Here is a 24,158-nt window from a genome sequence, read left to right as displayed (position 1 = left end):
ATCAGAAGAATAAATGGGCTGCACTGCTCCTTCACTGCAGTACTGACGCAACAATGCTCTAGTTCTTGTGTCTTGTACTGCAGCTGAGCCATAGCTTAGCCTCATTCACTTATATGAGGCAGAGCTGTAGTATCAGACACAACCACGTGCATGCAAATGCACTGCGTTGAGGTATGGCATTGAAGAGCTGTCTTTGGCCACTTAATTCTGCGGATCAGTAGGGGTAACTGTACTAAGGATAGGAACACCTCTATCTCTTGTATTATTCTATTATTCTACAAATGGAGCCAGCAGGGACGAATCGCGTAATTAGATTTCTCTGCTGCCGTCATCTATTGTCAGCTTTTCGCCAACAAGGGAATGACGCTGTTATCATATTGAAGAAAAACTGATAATGCAATTTTATAATACAGTATGTGAAGTGGTTTTAAAGTGGTGCTTCTTCTTGAACAGCCTCTCAAAGTTGCTATAAGAGGCTGAAAATGAGCTTGCTGCATGGTTTTGGAAAGGTGATTTGTTCTAAAACTGGTTATACAACTGATACAATATGTTTGGAAGATATAGACTATTTCCATCCCTTGTAATCTGATGCTTATGGCATATTTTCACTTCCTCTTGTGGCAAAAATACACACAGAAAACTGTATCTCTGGTGTCTCCGCATTCTTTTCTCTTCATTTCCATTTTACTTTTCTGCTTACAGTATCAGGAAAATACACTTGCTGCAAGAGAACTGTTCTCAAGTTTCTGTTCCTCACCAATGTGCCTTCAGACCCAGGTGGTACCATTCCTGGCAAAACTTACAAACCCTCTAAGAAACCAAGGTAAACTTCAATTAAGTACAAGTCTGTAGTGACATTTTGAAAAAGAGAAACACCGTAGAATCAACATGAATCCCTAACCCATATACAAGTCAAGAATTTCTTCCGTCTAACCAACAGAAAATCTAACAAAGAAGGTTCTTGCGCTCGGGTCCTTGCTTCTATCTGCCACCCATTCCTGTCTTTTACCCCATATCCCCTTTTTTGGGTTTATGGATAGTCGTCATTATTAAATAAAGTAGAATTGTTGGATATTATCACTGGTTTTCTAATTTTACCTATAAATACTTGTGAAAATTTAGCTTTTGAGTATTGATCTAGGATCTATACAAATTGTATATATTTCTTTGTAATAATATTTATACTGCCAATGTTTTTCCTCTGCAGCACAAATTGCATTTATCCAAGATGTTGGCAGGCTTCCCTTAAAGAGACACTTTGGAAGGTATTACAAAGCTTTTCATGCCATGCCATGTGATGTGTGCCTTTTACACTGGGCTCGTTCCCCTTAAGTGCCATCTGCTGATCGTATCGTTTTAAAAAAGTGAAATATTATCATTGTCGGCAGCACATCCTCTGCCGACATGATAATAATGTATGGGGACGAGCGATCGGAGTAACGACCGCTCGTCCCCATCTACACTACCGTTCAAAAGTTTGGGGTCACCCAGACAATTTAGTGTTTTCCATGAAAACTCACACTTATATTTATCAAATGAGTTGCAAAATGACTAGAAAATATAGTCAAGACATTGACAAGGTTAGAAATAATGATTTTTATTTGAAATAATAATTTTCTCCTTCAAACTTTGCTTTCGTCAAAGAATGCTCCATTTGCAGCAATTACAGCATTGCAGACCTTTGGCATTCTAGCTGTTAGGGTATGTGCACAGACACTAATTACGTCCGTAATTGACGGACGTATTTCGGCCGCAAGTCCCGGACCGAACACAGTGCAAGGAGCCGGGCTCCTAGCATCATACTTATGTACGACGCTAGGAGTCCCTGCCTTGCTGCAGGACAACTGTCCTGTAGTATAATCATGTTTACAGTACGGGACAGTTGTCCTGCAGCGAGGCAGGGACTCCTAGCATCGTACATAAGTATGATGCTAGGAGCCCGGCTCCCTGCACTGTGTTCGGTCCGGGACTTGCGGCCGAAATACGTCCGTCAATTACGGACGTAATTAGTGTGTGTGCACATACCCTTAATTTGCTGAGGTGATCGGGAGAAATTTCACCCCATGCTTCCAGAAGCCCCTCCCACAAGTTGGATTGGCTTGATGGGCACTTCTTGCGTACCATACGGTCAAGCTGCTCCCACAACAGCTCTATGGGGTTGAGATCTGGTGACTGCGCTGGCCACTCCATTACAGATAGAATACCAGCTGCCTGCTTCTTCCCTAAATAGTTCTTGCATAATTTGGAGGTGTGCTTTGGGTCATTGTCCTGTTGTAGGATGAAATTGGCTCCAATCAAGCGCTGTCCACAGGGTATGGCATGGCGTTGCAAAATGGAGTGATAGCCTTCCTTATTCAAAATCCCTTTTACCTTGTACAAATCTCCCACTTTACCAGCACCAAAGCAACCCAAGACCATCACATTACCTCCACCATGCTTGACAGATGGCGTCAGGCACTCTTCCAGCATCTTTTCAGTTGTTCTGCGTCTCACAAATGTTCTTCTGTGTAATCCAAACACCTCAAACTTCGATTCGTCTGTCCATAACACTTTTTCCCAATCTTCCTCTGTCCAATGTCTGTGTGCTTTTGCCCATATTAATCTTTTCCTTTTATTAGCCAGTCTCAGATATGGCTTTTTCTTTGCCACTCTGCCCTGAAGGCCAGCATCCCGGAGTCGCCTCTTCACTGTAGACGTTGACACTGGCATTTTGCGGGTACTATTTAATGAAGCTGCCAGTTGAGGACCTGTGAGGCGTCTATTTCTCAAACTAGAGACTCTAATGTACTTGTCTTGTTGCTCAGTTGTGCAGCGGGGCCTCCCACTTCTCTTTCTACTCTGGTTAGAGCCTGTTTGTGCTGTCCTCTGAAGGGAGTATTACACACTGTTGTAGGAAATCTTCAGTTTCTTGGCAATTTCTCGCATGGAATAGCCTTCATGTCTAAGAACAAGAATAGACTGTCGAGTTTCATATGAAAGCTCTCTTTTTCTAGCCATTTTGAGAGTTTAATCGAACCCACAAATGTAATGCTCCAGATTCTCAACTAGCTCAAAGGAAGGTCAGTTTTATAGCTCCTCTAAACAGCAAAACTGTTTACAGTGGTGCTAACATAATTGCACAAGGGTTTTCAAGTGTTTTCTAATCATCCATTAGCCTTCTAACACAGTTAGCAAACACAATGTACCATTAGAACACTGGAGTGATGGTTGCTGGAAATGGGCCTCTATACACCTATGTAGATATTGCATTAAAAACCAGACGTTTGCAGCTAGAATAGTCATTTAGCACATTAACAATGTATAGAGTGTATTTCTGATTAATTTAATGTTATCTTCATTGAAAAAAACTGTGCTTTTCTTTCAAAAATAAGGAAATTTCTAAGTGACCCTAAACTTTTGAACGGTAGTGTATATTTCCGTGTGACAGGAGCAAATAAGCGCCGATCATCGATGTCTCGTTGGGGATCCGTGGAAACAGGCCAAAAATCCGGATCTTGGGCCCCGAAGGCCCGGTGTCAGCGATGCCCCTGGGCTAGAGCTAATTATCTAACTACAACACCTCGCTGTGCCATCCTTAGCTGGACATAGATATATATATTTATAACGACCGCTATCTTGCCTCACATTTCCATTAACATGTAGGCATGTGATTTTCATGTAGGGAGAGGGATAAATGGCTGTCAGACATACAGTATATGGCACTGTTTTATCCCTGTCAAAACAAAGCGTTGGATTGCTAGAAATTCAACCTGCTTAATCATTATACATTCTGTTTGATGATTGTTTCCTCCAACAAATGACATCGTGGACAGTGATCCTCTTACAAAATTCTAAGGCCTTATTCACATGACAGTGAAAAATGGCCATGTGACGACCGTTATTTTAACGGCCGTCACACGGCCATTTTCAGAACAATAATGTTCTATGGGTGTATTCAACGGCCCATGAATAATGGGCATCAAAAAATAGGACTTGTCCTGTTTTTGTCCGTTTTAAAGTCCTGACGGCCCCCATAGAAGTCAATGGATCCGTTTTTAACGGCTGTCAATACATGTAACAACGGTTAAAAACTGGTCTGTGTCATGGGGATTGGCAAGGGAACTTCTAGTTCCCTTGCTGGCTATCGGCGGCTTGCTGACCTCTTCAGGTGTGGTCTCTCGTCTTCACGGGTTCTGCGAAGGCGACGCGATGACGTCATCGCGCTGCTTCGCAGATCGCGTGAAGACGAGAGACCACGCGTGAAGACAAGCTGCATCGGTGAGTGTCATCACGTCACCGCAGATCCTGTGAAGACGAGAGACCTCACCTGAAGAAGACAGAGCTTCATCGGTGAGTATGTAGGGCAATCACGTCGGGCTATGTGGCATCATCTACGTCGGGGCTGTGTGGCATCGTATACATCGGGGCTGTGTGGCATCGTATACATCGGGGCTGTGTGGCATCGTATACACAGCGGGGCTGTGTGGCATCGTATACACAGGGAGGCTGTGTGGCATCGTACACAGGCGGGCTGTGTGGCATCGTACACAGGCGGGCTGTGTGGCATCGTACACAGGCGGGCTGTGTTGCATCGTACACAGGCGGGCTGTGTTGCATCGTACACAGGCGGGCTGTGTGGCATCGTATACAGGGGGGCTGTGTGGCATTGTGTGAATACACCTATAGAACATCATTGTTCTGAAAACAGCTGTGCAACAGTCGTTGAAAGAACGGCCGTCACACGGCCGTTTTATACTGACGTGTCAGTAAGGCTATATTCACACGACAGTGAAAAAAAAATGGCCATTAAAAACTAATCAACTGTCAGTTTTTCATATCCATTTTGCATCAGTGTCTCCAAACTTTCATCCATTTCCGGTCCGTCTGTCCATTTTTAATGGCCGTTTTCATCTATTTTGCACCCGTTTTTCATGGCCATTAAAAAAACTGATGAATTTCATTTGTCAGGCTTTTTTTGTCCCAACCCCTTGAAAACACCCAAAGGAAGGTCATTGTCATGATTGTTTCACAGCCCCCCTGTCTGTAGATGATGCCGCACAAACCCCCTGTATGTGGTGCCGCACAGACCCCCTGCAGGTGGTGCCGCACAGACCCCCTGCAGGTGGTGCCGCACAGACCCCCTGCAGGTGGTGCCACACAGACCCCCTGCAGGTGGTGCCACACAGACCCCCTGCAGGTGGTGCCACACAAACCCCCTGCAGGTGGTGCCACACAGACCCCCTGCAGGTGGTGCCACACAGACCCCCTGCAGGTGGTGCCACACAGACCCCCTGCAGGTGGTGCCACACAGACCCCCTGCAGGTGGTGCCACACAGACCCCCTGCAGGTGGTGCCACACAGACCCCCTGCAGGTGGTGCCACACAGACCCCCTGCAGGTGGTGCCACACAGACCCCCTGCAGGTGGTGCCACACAGACCCCCTGCAGGTGGTGCCACACAGACCCCCTGCAGGTGGTGCCACACAGACCCCCTGCAGGTGGTGCCACACAGACCCCTGCAGGTGGTGCCACACAGACCCCCTCCCCTGCATTTGGTGCCACACAGACCCCCTCCCCTGCATTTGGTGCCACACAGACCCCCTCCCCTGCATTTGGTGCCACACAGACCCCCTCCCCTGCATTTGGTGCCACACAGACCCCCTCCCCTGCATTTGGTGCCACACAGACCCCCTGCAGGTGGTGCCACACAGACCCCCTCCCCTGCAGGTGGTGCCACACAGACCCCCTGCAGGTGGTGCCACACAGTTCCCCTCCCCTGCAGGTGGTGCCACACAGTTCCCCTCCCCTGCAGGTGGTGCCACACAGTTCCCCTCCCCTGCAGGTGGTGCCACACAGTTCCCCTCCCCTGCAGGTGGTGCCACACAGTTCCCCTCCCCTGCAGGTGGTGCCACACAGTTCCCCTCCCCTGCAGGTGGTGCCACACAGTTCCCCTCCCCTGCAGGTGGTGCCACACAAACCTCTCCTGGAAAAGCACCACACCCCCCACCCCTGTAGTAATTTTCTGGAACTGTCCCTGTAAATTCTTGACAGTCCCTTTTAAAATTTGCTACAGTTGACAACTAGGTACAATGCCCCCTGTACTAGCACCACACTACCCTTGTATTGAATGCAACAATACCCGACATTTATTAATAAACTTCCGGCTGAATGCCCTACACACTCACCGATGCAGCGCGGTCTTCTTCAGGTGTGGTCTCTAGTCTTCACGGGTTCTGCAAAGTATAATAATGACATCATCGTGTCGCCTTCGCAGAACCCGTGAAGACTAGAGACCATGCCCTAAGAAGACAGTGCTGCATCGGTGTGTAGGGCATTCAGTTTCATCGTGCTACCGATAGCCGGCAAGGTAAGCAGTAGTTCCCTTGCCTCTTGAATGCCCATGTCACGTATCCGATTTTAACAGTTGTTACATGTATTGACGGCCATTAAAAACTGATCCATTGACTTCTAAGGGGACATGTCCTATTTTTTGACAGCCAATATTCATGGGCCGTTAGAAAAAACAAAAAACGGCCTTGTGAATACACCCATAGAATATAATTGCTCTGAAAACGGCCGTCCCAAAAACGTCCGTTTTTAACTGTCGTGTGAATGTAGCCTAAGGGATCATTCAGACAAGCGTATATGTAGTCCGTGTGACAGCCATTAAAACAACGGCCGTCACATGGACTCTTGTACTTCAATGGGCCTGTTCACACGACCGTTGTTTCAACGGAGCATGTGAAGTGTACGTGAAAAAATAGGATGTCCTATTTTTTTGCGCTTCACGCATCCCTCCATAGACTCTAGTCTATAGCGGATCCATGACAACGCGTCTCGCACGGGTGCAACTCGGACATGAAAAACTTCAGTTTTTCACGTCTGAGGTTGGCTACGTTCGTCTGAATGTAGGGCTTTATAGTTCTTCATATATATGTGCCCCACACTGATCACAGCTTCTGACTTGTCCCTATAGCAGTGCTATCTTCCTTCACGTTTTAAAACCCCCCAAAAAAAAACAACTTTTATTTGTCTAATTTTGACTTGTGTATAATGTTGTTTTAGGATGAGCCTGGAAGCGCTCACGGACAAGGACCCTGGAGTAGCAGATGTTGACAGTGGTGATGAAGAGGACCCGGCACATGGACAAATTACAAAAGAAAGTGGTTGTGAAAATAGACCCAAGACTCAAGAAGGCTCCGGAGGCTCAGTACTTCACTCCAGCCAAGGAGGGGAAACTGATCTTCCGACCAGTCAACCTCAACCTGTTACAGCTCAAGCAATTATGGAAGATGAAGAGTTAAAGATAGAGGAATTTGACAGTGACTGATACAAGCCATGTATAGGCCCTACGTGTGGCTGCTATGTAATACCTGCTGTCTGAACTTATTGAAAGAAGTCCTGGCGAGGTCCGTTTATTTTATAGCTGTCAGAAACCAGCTTTGTGGGACCCCCGGAAAACTATTACACAAGTAAATACACTTGCCATATTTCCATTGTACCTGCCCTCCTCACCATCATGCCCACTTCCAGGAACTTGTGCCTCTGCTGTGACATCTATACAGGTTTATCGCACGCCAGCATACATAGAATGTGAAATGTAAAGTTCTGCGCTAAACTATTTATGTAAATAAAATATTTTTGGTTTTCCCAATAGTTTTTTTTTTTAACCTGATTTCCTTTGAATTCTACCAAGGAGATCCATTACAATATGGAGAGGGTGAATGTAGAAGTAGGGGAAGGAGAGAAGTGAAGCAGTACATATATTAAGCAGCTCGGCCTTTCTGGGTATTGTCATCCGTCATGTAGGCCCCAGTGGAGAACACCATGTAAGCAGACACCAAAGGCTGGAACCGCAGTTTGAGGTGCGTTTTTAAAAAAAAATGTATCTAAAGCCAGGAGTGGATTCAAAAGGAATGGGAAGTTTAAAGGAAAAACTTTCCTCTCCTGGCTTTAGATTAAAAGGAACAAAAACTGCATCAAAAACTGTAATTCCAGCCTAAGGGTATATTTACACAGTGCAGTTAGGGTGCAGCTTTCTCAGGCAGTTTTTGAAGCCACAACTAGGAGGGGATCGTAAAGGGAGAAATATATAGGAAAGATTCTTCTCTTTTTCCGAATCCACTTATTGTTGCGGCTTCAAAAACTGCACCAAACTGGCGCTGTTTGAATATACCCTTATTCACACACTGCAGTTTTAGCGCTGTTTTTTAATGCAGTTTTTGAAGCCGCAACCTGTAATGTATTGTAAGGCCTCGTTCACACTGAGTTTTTTGCCGGAGGAAAATTCTGCCTCAAAATTCCGTTTGGGATTTTGAGGCAGATTTTGTCCTTCCTGCACGTCGTTTTCTGCGATTTTTGCCGCGGTTTTCGCTCGCGCCCATTGTGTTCTACGGGCAAAAAACTGTGAAATACGCTTTCTCTGCCTTGAATTGATGTCAATGGGAGATCAGAGGCATAAATGCGCGAAGATAGGGCATGCCCCTTCTTTCTCCCATGAGGCGGTTTTTCCGCTCGCGGGAGAAAACCGCCCCCGCCTCCCATTGAAATCAATGGGAGGCATTTTCGGCCGGTTTTTGACGAGTTTTCCAGAGCGGTTTCAGCTCCAAAAAGCTTGTCAAAATACTCAGTGTGAACAGGGCCTCAAGGGGCGGGGGGACAATTATATTGAAAAGACTACTTCTCTTTTTTTGGTTTTTTAATTATTATCCACTTCTGGTTGTGGCTTCAAAAACTGCACTGTGTGAATAAACCCTCATGGGGGTTGTCCAGGATTAGAAAATGGGTCTGCCCCTACCATAAACCGTGCCACTCTGGCACATGGGCTGTGCCTATTCTTGCATCTCCGTGTATATGCCAGGATGGGCTCCAGACACGTGCGGGACGCATCACAGAGGTGGTCTGAACAATTGTGAAACATGTACCAGTGATTTCTATCAAACGGACTGCTCCTCTCATTACACGATCATTGCGGTTGCATTAGATCCCATGTACAGTGCAGTACTACTTCTATGACATATAATATCTCCCTGCAGATGTCGTTTATACATCACTTATTACTGAGGGTGAGGCGAGGGCTAGCCACAGGTACACTCAGGTAAGGTAGGCAGAGCCCAGGTCCCAGCCTTCAGGTCATGTGACCAGTAGGGGGAGGGGAGGCCACGTCTGTAAAAGAGGAAATCCCAGAGCTGCCTGTAGCGCAACATCTCTGGGGAGGAAGTGACTGACGGGCCGGGACACCCGCTACTCCACGGCCGGTGAGACTCTCCATAGCGTATATAACGTGACTCTGAACACTGACGTCACTTCTGCAATGTATTCCTGGTATTACCTAGACTATGACGGCGTGTGTGTGAAGAGAGGCGCACAAGTGTACAACAAGGGGGGTACAGCGCTCCGGAGCCGGGGGGTTGTGTGCTCCCTATCATTTCCTGCCCAGTGCCTGCTGATACTAGGACTGACCTCACTCTGTATCTGCTCCATCTGGGAGTGGTTGTCCTATGTACACAGCGTACAGGAGCGGAGGACAGGGTCACTCATGTCCTGGACTATTATATACAGTGTGATATATATATATATATATATATATACATACACATGCCCTGAGAGTGGTGGGGCAGTCTGTCATATTCTTTAACCTGGCGCACACCTGTTGAGGAATACCACACAATGTTGTCATAGATAATTCTAGGATTAACCTGATGTTTTCAGTCAATTTTCTTATGAAAAATCAGGTTTACTCCATTTTTCTGACACACAGTATTTATTAGCATCGGTCCACCATATAAACCGCCCCCGCCCCCCACCATGCAGCATGTGACAGATTATTTATGCCCCATTGCCAAATCTGTCTCAGGGGAAAAGTAAAGCCAGTTGGGACCTGACATTGATTTCCAACACTTTTCTAAATTGATTCTGGTAGTTCCTGTCGTATCTGCAACGGAGACCCCGAACGGATCCTCCAATGCAGATGTGAACAGACCATTGGACTCGTACACATCAGCGTTAGGTGCCATTGATGGGTTCCGCTAGACCTTTCCGTTGGAAGAACCCATCAACGGAAACCATAGCTTGATTTCAATGGTAATGCTTCCGTTGCAAATGGTTTCCGTTTGTTTCCGTTCCATAAGGTTTACGTTTTTTGGTGGAAACAGTAGCGCAGTCAACTAAGTTATTGTTTCTGTCAAAAAAACGGAAACAAACTAAAACCGTTTGCAATGTGAGCATTACCACTGAAATCAATGGTAATGCAAACGGAAGCTATGGTTTCAATTTGCCTTTCTGTTGATGGGTTCCTTCAACGGAAAGTTCTAGCGGAACCCATCAACCGGAGGGTGACACTGATGTGAACACAGCCTAAGGCCGGATTTACACGATTTTGTTTGGTCCGTGATATATGGTCCGTATGTCGGCATTATTTCCCGGACTAAACACACTGCAGGGAGCCGGGCTCCTAGCATCATAGTTATGTACGACGCTAGGAGTCCCTGCCTCGCTGCGGGACAACTGTCCCGTACTGTAATCATGTTTTCAGTACGGTTCCACGGAGAGGCAGGGACTCCTAGCGTCGTACATAACTATGATGCTAGGAGCCCGGCTCCCTGCAATGTGTTCGGTCTGGGAAATACTGCTGACATACGGACCATATATCATGGACCAAACATGGTTGTGTAAACCCGGCCTTAGCCTAAGGGTATGTGCACACGTAAACTGCATTTACGTCTGAAATTACGGAGCTGTTTTCAGGAGAAAACAGCTCCGTAATTTCAGACGTAATTGCTCGTACTCGCATTTTGCGAGGCATCATTGACGGCCGTAATTTAGAGCTGTTCTTCATTGAATTCAAAGAAAAACTGCTCAAATTACGTCCAAGGCATTAATTATGTCCAAGGCCGAGGCAGTCATTTTACGCGTCGTCGTTTGTCAGCTGTCAAACGACGGCGCGTAAATGACAGGTTGTCTGCACAGTACGTCGGCAAACCCATTCAAATGAATGGGCAGATGTTTGCCAACGTATTGGAGCCGTATTTTCAGGCGTAAATCGAGGCATAATACGCCTCGTTTACGTCTGAAAATAGGTCGTGTGAACCCAGCCTAATTGATTGCAACTCTGAAGCCTCGCCCACGTTTCTGATAGACACACGTGTCTGGAAAAAGTGTTTTAGGGGCTTCATAAATATGGTGTTTGTGTTGTACAGCGTATTCAACACCTTGATAAATAATAATCTTATAGTTTACCGTAGTGGTAAGTTTATTCCTCACAATTAGAGATGAGCGAACCGGGACAACCGAACCCGGTTTTCGGTCCGAACATCGTGAAAAGTTCGGTTCACAGCGAATCCGAACTTCACCGGGTTCGGCCGAACACGTTTTGACCGAACCCGGCTACATTTTGGCGCCTGCCACATGTTAGAGCTAAAATGGAGGATTTCAAAATATCACCTGACATCAGGCTACCCCATAATGCCTTGCAAACGGCTCTCCCAGCCAATCGGGAGGCAGCATAGGGGCGGGCTCAAGCCTACAAAAATAGTCTATGCACGGAGCTCAGCGGCCATTTTAGACACAGGAGCTGTAGGGATAGCATCTCTGTGCAGTAAGGGAAAGCTTTAGGAATCTAAGAGCCAGGAATCCAGCAATCGAAGGGGCTCATCCACTACAGCGGGAGTCTACTCTCAACATCCAAATTGCAATACAAATTCTCCATTTGCCAAGCCAGTGTGTGAATAAGCTTTTATAAGGGGCTCATCCCCGTTGCATGGGTTAACATCCAACTTGCAATACAGGCAGGCAGCTGTAGTACTACAACGCCCAGCATTCCCTGAGTGCACAGTGGCTGATAGAAATTCTCATTCATTGCCATTTGCCAAGCCAGTGCGTAAATAAGCTTTTATAAGGGCCTCATCCCCATTGCATGGGTTAACATCCAACTTGCAATACAGGCAGCCTTTGTAGTACTACAACGCCCAGCATTCCCTGAGTGCACAGTGGCTGATAGAAATTCTCATTCATTGCCATTTGCCAAGCCAGTGTGTGAATAAGCTTTTAGAAGGGGCTCATCCCCGTTGCATGGGTTAACATCCAACTTGCAATACAGGCAGCCTTTGTAGTACTACAACGCCCAGCATTCCCTGAGTGCACAGTGGCTGATAGAAATTCTCATTCATTGCCATTTGCCAAGCCAGTGTGTGAATAAGCTTTTAGAAGGGGCTCATCCCCGTTGCATGGGTTAACATCCAACTTGCAATACAGGCAGCCTTTGTAGTACTACAACGCCCAGCATTCCCTGAGTGCACAGTGGCTGATAGAAATTCTCATTCATTGCCATTTGCCAAGCCAGTGTGTGAATAAGCTTTTAGAAGGGGCTCATCCCCGTTGCATGGGTTAACATCCAACTTGCAATACAGGCAGCCTTTGTAGTACTACAACGCCCAGCATTCCCTGAGTGCACAGTGGCTGATAGAAATTCTCATTCATTGCCATTTGCCAAGCCAGTGTGTGAATAAGCTTTTAAAAGGGGCTCATCCCCGTTGCATGGGTTAACATCCAACTTGCAATACAGGCAGCCTTTGTAGTACTACAACGCCCAGCATTCCCTGACTGACTGGCACCTTATGAGTCATTGATTTTCCGCCAGTCCGAATAACAATTTAAAAGGGCCTCATTTCTGTCTAAGGGTTTAATGCAACGTGCTAATTAAGTACAGCCGGTGCCTTTGGTGCTATTATACAAGTCACAGCATACACTGACTTCCACCTATTCACAGTCACTCATTTTCAGCCAGTCCCAATAATATTTTATAAGGGCCTCATTCCTTTAGTAGGGGAAGGGGTTTTGATTAAACTTGCTGCACTCCAGCAGTGAAATGTCTGGTAAAAAAAAGGTTGTGAAAGAACGGGGTAGAGGAAAAAACACCCATGCGATGTCCTCTTCCAGTCCAAATGTTGGATCTGTTGGTGCCAGTACCAGCATTTTTGGCACAAGACATGTGCCCAGTTCTACTAGTAGCAGCAGCAGCCATGTGCCTGCTGGTAGTAGTAGCAGTATCAGCAAGCCAGAGTTGTCCATCTCCTCCGGTGGGCGGGTTATTTCAGACAATACGGCCATTGTGGACTGGTTGGCTGGCTCGCGGTCATCTCAGCAGGAAGACTCTGACGATCTGGCTTCAAGCCAGGTTTCGTTGGATTCCAGATCCTCTACAGTTCCTTGGCACGGTGACAGTAGTAATATGAGTATTTCTAGCGTTTCCATTCCATCATCTATGTCTTCACTCCCCCTTCCTAGCGGGAAGCCATCTTTCCTGAGAGCCCTAAGAGACATCTCCTCGGGTGCGAAGGAAGATACTGAACAACATAGTGATGATGATTTGTTTTCCGCGAGTCAGCCAACGGAGTGTGTTGCGGCGGTGGAGGTGGAAGCGGTGTCCGAGACGCATAGCTGTGGTAGTGGGGGTGTTGGTGCTAGCCGTGGTGGCAGACGCAGTAATGAGGGGGGGCATGGAGCCCGCCATGATGTCACATCACAACACAGTGACAGAAGTGGCGGGGATGATGAGGAGGGCTATGATGATGTTGTTTTAGACAGGACGTGGGAACCAGGTGACGAGGTGATGACGGCGTCAGAGGAGGAGGGTAGTAGTGGCGGCACTGGCAGTGATAAACAGCCAAGCCGAGGTAGGGGCAGAAGTAAATCTGCAAAACGTTGCAGCGGTAGGGTCAGCTCAGGAGCCGGTGACGGCGACACTGCTGCTACTGGTGTAGGCTCCCGAAAAAAGCCTGCCAGACAAGGGGCAAGCTCGGGTGGTGGTGGTGGTGGTGGACGTGGTACTACCTCTTTACGGTACTCTGCCGTGTGGCAATTTTTCTGTACCTTCCCGGAGGACGAAAACATGGCACAGTGCCGTATCTGCAAGCAGAAAGTAAGGCGTGGGCAGGGCAGCAATGTAGGAACTACCGCTCCACGTAAACACATAGAGCGGCATCACAAGGCCATGTGGGACAATCGACATGCCCCACCATCATGTACATCTAATGAAGACCCCTCTGCCGCTGCTGCTGCTGCTCCGAGTCCCTGTCATCTAAGTAGTAGCCAGGCCTTATCCACCATCTCGTTATCATCATCATCACTGTCATCTAGTGCTCCTCCTACGTCCCGTCAGTTATCCATTACGGAATCGTTGTCCAATAAGCAACAATATATACCCAGTCATCCACTTGTCGTGCGGCTTAATTCACACCTGGCTAAGTTGTTGGTGGTGCAGTTGCTGCCGTACCACCTGGTCGACTCCGCCGGCTTCAAGCAATTGATGGCGTGCGCTCAGCCTAGGTCACGAATACCTAGCTGCCATTACTTCTCCAAAACAGCTGTCCTTGCCTTGCACAAGCACGTGGAGGAAAAGGTGGGCCAGTCCTTGCAATTATCCGTGTGCAGCAGGGTACATGCCACCGTCATCACGTGGAGCAGCAACTATGGGCAGGGACAGTACATGTCTTTCACGGCCCACTGGGTCAATATTTTGCAGTCCGATGCACCACCGCAGCAATGCCAGGCATTACCACCTCCACGCTTGTATCTTTCTGGTTCAACTCCGGACACCAGGCGCCTACCATCCTCCTACTCCTCCTCCTTGCCCTGCTCAATGGAGGTCTTCCCGTCCCCGACAGGACACAGCGTATCTTCCACTCCTCCTCCCTCCTCTTTTCATAGGTGCAAGGTGGAGCGCCACAACGCTGTCTTACACCTGCTGAGCCTGGGCGAGAAAAGCCACACGGCAGGAGCTGCTGCTGTGCATCAAGGAGGAAATCGCACGCTGGCTGTCTCCTCTGAAACTCACACTGGGCAATGTTGTCTCTGATAACGGGAAGAACGTTGTGGCTGCACTGCGTCTAGGTCACCTGACACACGCACCTTGCATGGCACATGTGATCAATCTGGCCATAACACGCTTCTTAAAATCATATGTTGGTTTGAAGGGTGTGCTGGCCATGTCCAGGAGGGTTTGCGTTTGCTTTAGACGTTCGTATGCATTTAAGCACGCCCTCCTGGACTTGCAGCGTCAAAACAATCTCCCAGAACACAGCCTGATTTGCGACGTTCCAACACGCTGGAATTCCACCCTGCACATGTTGGACCGTCTGTACGAACAGCGGAAAGCCGTGAATGATTTCCTGATGCAGCAGACGGGCAGCGTTTGGAGCCAGTGTAATTTCGAGCTCAGGCACTGGCAGCTGGTTAGAGACGCATGTCGCGTTTTGAGGCCCTTTGAAGAGGCCACACGATTTGTGAGCCGTGACGCTAGCGGAATGAACGATGTTATGCCGCTGATATTCATTCTGGAGCAAACGCTCACAGCGATGATTCAGCAAAGGATGGAGGAAGGATCACATCTGGCTATGGATGTTGAGGAGGAGGATGAGGAAACGGGACCTGAAGAGGAGCTGGATTTGGAGATGGAATCACAGGAAGGGATAGGGGACGAGGCAGCAGCACAACATGACAGTGATGATGATGACGAGTCTGACGACGACCTTGATGATGGACAACCATGGCAGTATGGGGCGGAGATGGAACCAACCGGGCCCTCTGAAACCCTGGCCAGGATGGCGAGCTGTATGCTTCGTTACTTGCGCGCTGACTGTCGTATTGTTAGCATGAAGCAAAGAGATGAGTACTGGATAGCCACACTTTTAGACCCTCGGTATAAAGCCAGAATGGGGGTTTTTTTTGCGCCTTCCGAGAGGGAGGCAAAATTGGCTTATTATCGAGAGAAGCTATGCAGCCAGCTTGTCACGGCTTTCAAACGGCAAACACCTGCTGCAAGCATGTCTGACCGGGGGGCCACTCTCCGCTCCCCACTGTCTCATCGTTCCACCGCCTCTGGCAGAGCTACCTCTGCAATAGGCGGCAGCAGCAGCCAATTCAGTTTGGAAAATATGATGACAACATTTTTACATCCAATATCCCGACCTGACACACCTCGTAGTCACCAAAGGGATGTTCACCAGCACCTAAACAACCAGGTTCACTCGTACCTGGACTGTGCCCTTTCTCCGTCAGAAATCCTGATCCCAGACCCCATGGACTTCTGGGTCAGCAGATTGGATCACTGGCAAGAACTGGCCCAGTTTGCCATGGGTGTACTGTCTTGTCCACCCTCCAGTGTAGCGTCAGAGGGGGTGTTCAGCGCGGCAGGGGGCTTCGTCACCCCTAAGCGAACAAGATTGTCCGCCAACAGCTTGGAAAATCTCACGTTTCTGAAAATGAATCAAGCGTGGATCGGTGAGGATTTTAAATCCTGATGCCACTGATTAGATCTGACATTGCTGCTGCCGCCTTCTACTGCCGCCTGCTACTACGGGATTCTGTCCTGTCAACTCTTTTTTTAATGTGCCGCTGTTGGTGCTGCTACTACTTCTACCACCAATCCACCCCCAGTGCCGTCTGCTACAAGCAGGCCTGCCCCACCACAGGGCTTTGTCTGTGACTGTCCAGTCTGTTTTAATGTGCTGCTACTACTACTACCACCACCCGTGCTGTCCGTTGGCTACCTCCACTACCACCAATACACCTCCACTGCCGTCTGCTACAAGCAGGCCTGAGGCCTGCCCCACCACAGGGCTTTGTCCTGTGACTGTCCCAGTTTGTTTTAATGTGCTGCTACTACTACTACCACCCTTGCTGTCCGTTGGCTACCTCTACTACCACCAATACACCTCCACTGCCGTCTGCTACATGCAGGCCTGCCCCACCACAGTCTTTTTTTAATGTCCTCTTTTTATCTTGGGGATTGTAAAATTCTGCCAAAGTTTATTTTCCACATGTTGTGTTCCAAAGGAAGCCTTGGCTTGATCTTCCATGTTGTCTGTGTCTGCCTAGTAACCGACGCCAGTCCTCATACACAGCACCATCCGCAGTACCTCTGACAAGTCTCAGAAAAACAACCACAGGGCTTTGTCCTGTCCACTCTTTTTTAATGTTGATGCAGCTACTACTACCACCACCCATGCTGTCAGTAGTCCACCACCACCACTACTACCAGTCAACCACCACCAATCCACCTCCACTGCTCTCTGCTACAAGCTGGCCTACACAACCACCGGGATTCTGTCCTGTCCAGTCTGTTTTCATTTGCTGCTGTTGGATCTGCTACTACAACTTCTACCACTAATCGACCATCCCTGCTGCCGTCTGATACTGCCAGATGATCCTAAAAAAGGAATAATTTTTGTTCTTTTATAGCTTCTTCACTTTCCAGATGCAAAACCTGTTGCTACTCCCAAAAAGGGTTAATTTTTTGAGGGCTTTGAAAAAGCAATGACTAAGTAATGACTTCTTCTTTTACCACCATATATGTATGAACCCCGGCAGGCATCTGCCACCATAAAGGGTACATTTTTTGGGGGCTTTTGAAAAGCCATTGCTTGTTGTTGCTTTTACATCCATGTATGGATGAACCCCGGCAGGCATCTGCCACCATAAAGGGTAAATTTTTTGGAGGGCTTGTCAAAAGCCATTGCTTCTTCTTTTACCACTTTATATGTATGAACCCTGGCAGGCATCTGCCGCCAAAAATGGTTAATTTTTGTAAATTTTTTAACAATGCATTAAGCATACAACATGCACAAGTGCAGTGGTTTCTGTTAGTTATCACCGTGTCCCATCCGTTTTCCTATAGCCATACATGTTAGCGTAACTTTGACACTAACTTTGCCTTAAAGAGGCTCTGTCACCAGATTTTGCAACCCCTATCTCCTATTGCAGCAGATCGGCGCTGCAATGTAGATAAGAGTAACGTTTTGTTTTTTTTAAAACTAGCATTTTTGGCCAAGTTATGACCATTTTTATATTTATGCAAATGAGGCTTTCTAAAGTACAACTGAGCGTGTATTATGTGCGTACATCGGGGCGTTTTTACTTCTTTTACTAGTTGGGCGTTGTGAATGGGAGTGTATGATGCTGACGAATCAGCATCATCCACTTCTCTTCGTTAACACCCAGCTTCTGGCAGTGCACAGACACACAGCGTGTTCTCGAGAGATCACACTGTGACGTCACTTCCTGCCCCAGGTCCTGCACCGTGTCGGACGAGCGAGGACACATCGGCACCAGAGGCTACATTTGATTCTGCAGCAGCATCGGCGTTTGCAGGTAAGTCGATGTAGCTACTTACCTGCAAACGCTGATGCTGCTGCAGAATCAACTGTAGCCTCTGGTGCCGATGTGGCCGACACGATGCAGGACCTGGGGCAGGAAGTGAGTGACGTCACAGCGTGATCTCACGAGAACACGCTGTGTTGTCTGTGCACTGCCAGAAGCTGGGTGTTAACGAACAGAAGTGGATGATGCTGATTCGTCAGCATCATACACTCCCATTCACAACGCCCAGCTAGTAAAAGAAGTAAAAACGCCCAGATGTACACACACAATACACGCCCAGTTGTACTTTAACTTTAAACACGCCCAGTTGTACTTTAGAAAGCCTCATTTGCATAAATATAAAAATGGTCATAACTTGGCCAAAAATGCTCGTTTAAAAAAATAGAAAAACGTTACTCTTATCTACATTGCAGCGCCGATCTGCTGCAATAGGAGATAGGGGTTGCAAAATCTGGTGACAGAGCCTCTTTAAAGACAGCTCAAAAGTACTTGGATACACTCATGGGTGAGCTAAGAGTGTTATACAGGGCTTCTAGGGCTTTTATACAGTGTTATACACGATTTTTAGGGGCTTTCTTGAATTACAGGTTCGGTCAGAACTAGTTCGGTCCGAATCGAACTTTTTCATGTAATTTGGCGAACCAGCCTAACTGAACTTTTCATAAGTTCGCTCATCTCTACTCACAATATACACCTCAACTGCTGCAGAACCTCTTAACTAAGAGCAAGGAGGAGATTCTTGTCCGCCACTGATTAATATAAAACGTCATCAGGTCTGCATCAGCTGGGGCACAGTACTTTATAACAACTTCTGAGGAAACTTTTTTTTTTTTAAGGAGCTCTACGTGTCAGTCAGTCAGTAGTTGGCTCAAGAGAATTAAAATAAATCAGAAATGTAAGCTATCACTAACGTACCGGTACTGCCCAATCCTGCTCCAGAGCCTTAACATGTCGCGTTTAAGGTGAGGTTAGAACTGGATCCTAAAAATGTGTGTGTTTTTACTGTGATTTGGTTCGTATTTTGATGCAGTTGCGTTTTTACAGCAACTGCATTGAAAAACCGTAACTCAACCGCAACGTGTGAATGGACCCTTACTTTTTTTTGTGGGGTAGGGGGGCAAATCCAGCAGGGAGCTTCATGTCTTCCTGCCAGGGAACTTTTGAATCGGTTAGGTGTCCTGAATTTTTTTTATTTTTTTTATTTTTGTTTTTTATTTAAATATTTATTTTTTAACATAAAATGTTTGTTTGTTTTTCATTTACACTCTTAGTTTTAGAGGGGCTGCCATTTTATATTGCATCTGTGTATGTGGCTTTTCAAGACAAATACACAGATGCTATATGGCACGTAGGGACAGGAGCCGACCCTATTTCCTATTCTTCTGCCGTCTAACTGAACCGCACATGCTCTGTGGCATGCCGGGGGGTGTGTGTTGTGGGGGTGTGTTTTGCATGTTTTGGGGGGGGGTTTGTGCGTGTGGAGGGTGTAGGTGGGGGGTTATGCGTGTTGGGGTATGCAGACACGGCAGTTTTTCTGGGGGTTGCTTCTAGTTGATGTTGGGGGAATGGGAGTGATCAAATACCTTTCAGTCAGTCGCGTGACATCCTCAGACTGGGGACATTCTCTGGTGTCCTGAACATCAAATATGAGGCCTTCGATAATTTTCTCCTGAAAATCCAGGTATGTGTCTCTGCCTCTGTTTTTTTTATAGCGCACAAATGAATTGTGGATTGCCACCTGTAAAAGATAAATAGCTACTTTTTTGTACCAGGTTTTTGTTTTGTGTCTTACTAAATACGACTGTAAAACCTGGTCTCTTAAATCCACCCCCCCCCCATGTACTTATTATATTCAGACACGCTCACTGGTTTGTGCTTGTCTGATGTTGCCCCTCTTTCCCTCACTGCCACTGTTCCTGCGGTATGAAATGTGCTTAGCACATACACATCTTTGCGATCCCTGTACTTAACCGCCAGCAATTCCTCAGATGCATAAGCACAGGAGTCCCCCTTTACCATGCGCTTCCCCACTAATTGCTGTGGAGAACCAATTCGGTTTTTGCACGTGGTACCACACACCACAGTCCTCGCAGCATGCAAATCCACAGGATATGTCATAAATGTCAGATAGATGCGGGTCTCACCTCTGGGATCTGCACCGATCTCTAGAATGGGGTCCCCTAAGCCCCGTTCTATCTTACCCGGCTCAGCTGTCTTCCGGCCACTTCCTGGTTAGGTGGTCGTGAGTTACGGAAACAGCCTAGAGCTCTCTGAGCTACGTTGTTTCCGGAACTCCCATAGAACTGAATAGTAGTTACGGAAATGGCGTAGCTCGCATGCTATGCTGCTTCTGTAACTGCTATTCACTACTATCGGAGTTACGGAAACAGCGTAGCTCAGCGAGTTAAGCTGTTTCTGTAACTCATCCATGTATTGCAGTGTATTGTACCAGTGATCTAACGATCGCTGGCTCATGTCCTTTAGGGGAACTAATGAAATGTGTAAAAAAAAGTTTGATACATTTTTAGGAGTGTAAAAAAAATATTAAAAGTTAAAAAAAAAAGAAACATTTTTCCCAAGCACAATGTAAAAAATTGGTATCGCTGCGTCCATAAAAGTACAAACTATTACAATATAGCATTATTATTATCTTTATAAAAGTAGTAAAATATGATTCCCCCCCCCCCCCCCTCTATTCTCTGTTGTCTAAAACCTGTTGTCTAAAACATTATAGTCTGAAAAAGACGGTATTCTAATGTGGGAATCTGTGGAGCAATACTGTGTAATAACAGAGGACATGTTGAAATGCTAGAACATTGGGGTTGTTTAGTTTAGAAGAAGATGGCTGAGGCCTCATGCACACGAACGTAAAAACGTCCGTAATTACGAGCCCATAGACTTCTATTGGCCACGGCTACCTTCCCGTATGCTTACGGGAAGGTGCCCGTGCCATTGAAAAATATAGAACATGTCGTATTTCAGGCCGCAATAACGGTGCGGGCAGGCCCATAGAAGTCTATGGGGCTCCCGTAATTACGGGTGGCTACGTGTGTGCACCCGTAATTACGGGAGCGTTGTTAGGCGACGTCAGGGGATAGTCACTGTCCAGGGTGCTGAAAGAGTTAACTGATCGGCAGTAACTCTCAGCACCCGGGACAGTGACTACCACTGGAGTTAATAGTATTAAAAGTTAACTTACCTGCTTCTTCCTCCAGTCCGGCCTCCCGGGATGATGTTTCATCCCATGTGACCGCTGCAGTCAATCACAGGCTGCAGCGGTCACATGGACTGCCGCGTCATCCAGGGAGGTCGGACTGGATGTCAAAAGAAAATCAGAATCTGTGGCACTCTGCAGGTTCTTTTGGGTGCTATGGGTAGGGTTCCCACCCCGTAAATCTTGAAGAGGTAAACTCAAGCACTCCTTAGTTTAGTATGCAAAAATTGGTTTTATTTTAGAATGAGGCAAAAAGTAGTAACGTTTCGGCCACAGTTTGGCCTTTGTCAAACACTGCAAATGCAGAAACAATATAATAAACATAAATAATTTAGCAGTATGAGGATAGCAAAAATTATATATATATCTCATAATGGTAATAGCAATAATATGCAACATACAAAACAAGAAGAAAGAACCACGTTAATGAAAGAAAAAGAACATGTTGCAAAACTATCTTGGTACACAGAATCACAGTGCTGACTTGCTCGTATAGATATAACGTTATATAGAGATCCCTTTGTCGTATCTCTGTACATATCTAGAATGCAGTCGTTAGGGAGATAACTAGTGGAAAGTATGAGCAAAATAGAACAGACTAAAACAGCAGATATACAAACAGAAAAAACTTGTAACCTGTAGTGGGTTGGAGTATGTAGCAGGGTCCGTTTGGTACTTCCCTATTGCCGCTGGTCAATAGAAAAAATATAGATATATGTTGGTATACAACGCTTAGGCTGTGTGGTAACTTGTACCATTGGAACGAGTGTCAGGATGAATGAGAGTATCGTACCTTAAGTATCTGAATGGAGTGTCCTGACCGGATGTGACTATTTCGTTCACAGAGACTCTATGGTAAGACAGAGACTCTATGGTAGGTGCGCCGGAGGTTCGCGCATGCGCAGACACGATCGCATCTATTTGGACAAATTACAAGTATACGTGCATGCGTGTTATCGGCTGGAAGTTGCAGTCATGAGTGGGAATTGGATTACATATAGTAAAGGTAAAGGTGATGTATTACAATATTTCTTTTAGGGTGTGCGATACATCCTTATTTTAAAACTAGGAAATTGTATGTATAAATATAGGTAACAAAAATAGGTAACAAAAAAATGATAGTATTGAACCGGATAGTGTGAAAAAAAGGATACCCCTGCTGTTATTGAGAGGCGGCAATAGGGACCGAAGGATATTCACCGAGCCTGAGGGAGAAATAGAAATATATTAGGATCTATGGAATACTTATAAAAAACTGTGGATATCATGGTCACGATTGAGGCCCCGTGGTGTTAGACATTGCAATTTGTGAATCCAATAGGCTTCTCTCTTTTTTAGTAATTGGATTCTATTTCCTCCCCTTCTGAGTTTTGGTACCTGTTCAAGGACCTGAAATTTTAATTGGCTAATGTTGTGGTTTGCATGATGAAAATGATGAGGAATAGGTAGCAGAAGATTTTTGCAGCGTATGGTGGATTTATGTTTCCCAATCCGGTCACTGATGGTTTGTGTGGTCTCCCCTACGTATCCCAAACCGCATGGACATTTTATCAGGTAGACAACATATTTGGAGTTACAGGTAAAGAAGTCTCTGACAGGGAATGTTTTACCTTGCGTGGGTGATGTATCCGGTCTCCTTTGAGAATGTTGGCGCATTGTGCACAATGTAAACATGGAAATGTTCTTTTTTTTGGGGGTTCTTAAAAAGAGTTGTCTCTGTGTCCTAATCTGAGATCCTTCATCCACCCTCACTAGCTTGTCTCTGAGGTTTCTAGGTCTGCGATTGCATGGGAGAATAGGTGTTTGAAATTCTTCTACCGTGGGATAAGCTTTGGAAAGTATGTTCCAGTGTCTCCTGATGATATTTTGGACTTTATTTGCTACTGGATGGTAGGTGTGTACAAACGGTATGCGCTTCCCTTTTTTTGGCTTTTGGTCTGAGTTTTGGATTGCAGATTCTTTTGTATTATAGATTCGGGGTAGCCTCTCTCTATGAATTTCCCTGCCATTTCCTCCAACCTAGTATTCCGTATGGGGGCATCGTCCACGATTCGTCTGACTCTCTCAAACTGAGAACGTGGAAGGGATTTTTTTGTGGTCATGGGATGACAGCTGCTAAAATGTAGCAGGCTGTTGCGATCAGTTTCCTTTCTAAACAGGTCTGAGGACAGAATGCCTTCTGGGGATTTTTGAATTAGAGTATCTAGGAAGCTGATAGCATGTAAATCTTGTTGTAGTGTGAACTGCAGTTCTGGAAAAATGGAATTGAGGTATGTGTGGAATGTGTTGAGGGAATCCAATGTTGCCCCCCCATATGGGGGATACGAGACATCGCGTCCCGCAGCACAGAGCCCGCAGCACAGAGCACGGATGCACCTCGGATGTGAAAAACTGCCGTTTTTCACGTCCGAGATGTGCCACGCTCGTGTAAATAAGGCCTAAGGGATAACTTTACTTACAACTTATTTTTTCTTATAATGTATTAGCATACTCTTGTATGTTAATACATTACACTGTGTCACTTTGACACAGGCTGCTGTTAGGGCAGCACATGGTGTGCCCTAACAGCAGGTAAACTGAACAGACAGCCCTGGGTGTTTGTCTTCCTCTTCCGGTCATAAAATTCCTGGCATGCACCGCTTGTGTCCCAGCATGCACTCATCACACCTACTAAACCTAGCTATAAACAATCTCTGTTGCCATTTTACTGCTCTCATTAGATCAGTGAGCGCTAACGATAAAACGGCAACATACCAGTGCTGTAACAAACAACACTCTCTTACATAATGGTAAAAAAAAAGGAATTTGAC

The 24,158-nt window shown here is 46.5% G+C and overlaps 2 protein-coding genes across 2 annotated transcripts in view; both read left to right on the top strand.

Moving 5' to 3' along the window:
- RAD17 (RAD17 checkpoint clamp loader component) overlaps positions 1-7,632 on the top strand; it is a 37,243-nt gene extending 29,611 nt beyond the window's left edge. The window contains exons 15-17 of the mRNA XM_075837929.1: positions 703-823; positions 1,208-1,265; positions 7,044-7,632. Of these exons, the coding sequence (XP_075694044.1) occupies positions 703-823; positions 1,208-1,265; positions 7,044-7,308 (444 nt within the window). The 3' untranslated portion in view covers positions 7,309-7,632. The remainder of the gene's footprint in view (positions 1-702; positions 824-1,207; positions 1,266-7,043) is intronic.
- A 1,487-nt stretch (positions 7,633-9,119) lies between these two features.
- CCDC125 (coiled-coil domain containing 125) overlaps positions 9,120-24,158 on the top strand; it is a 58,044-nt gene continuing 43,005 nt past the window's right edge. Inside the window, exon 1 of the mRNA XM_075854866.1 lies at positions 9,120-9,235. The gene's annotated coding sequence lies outside the window, so the exon portion shown is untranslated. The remainder of the gene's footprint in view (positions 9,236-24,158) is intronic.

Source organism: Rhinoderma darwinii, chromosome 1, assembly GCF_050947455.1.
Source record: "Rhinoderma darwinii isolate aRhiDar2 chromosome 1, aRhiDar2.hap1, whole genome shotgun sequence".
In the NCBI taxonomy this organism is placed as follows: domain Eukaryota; kingdom Metazoa; phylum Chordata; class Amphibia; order Anura; family Rhinodermatidae; genus Rhinoderma; species Rhinoderma darwinii.
This window is presented reverse-complemented; position numbering and strand designations above follow the sequence as displayed.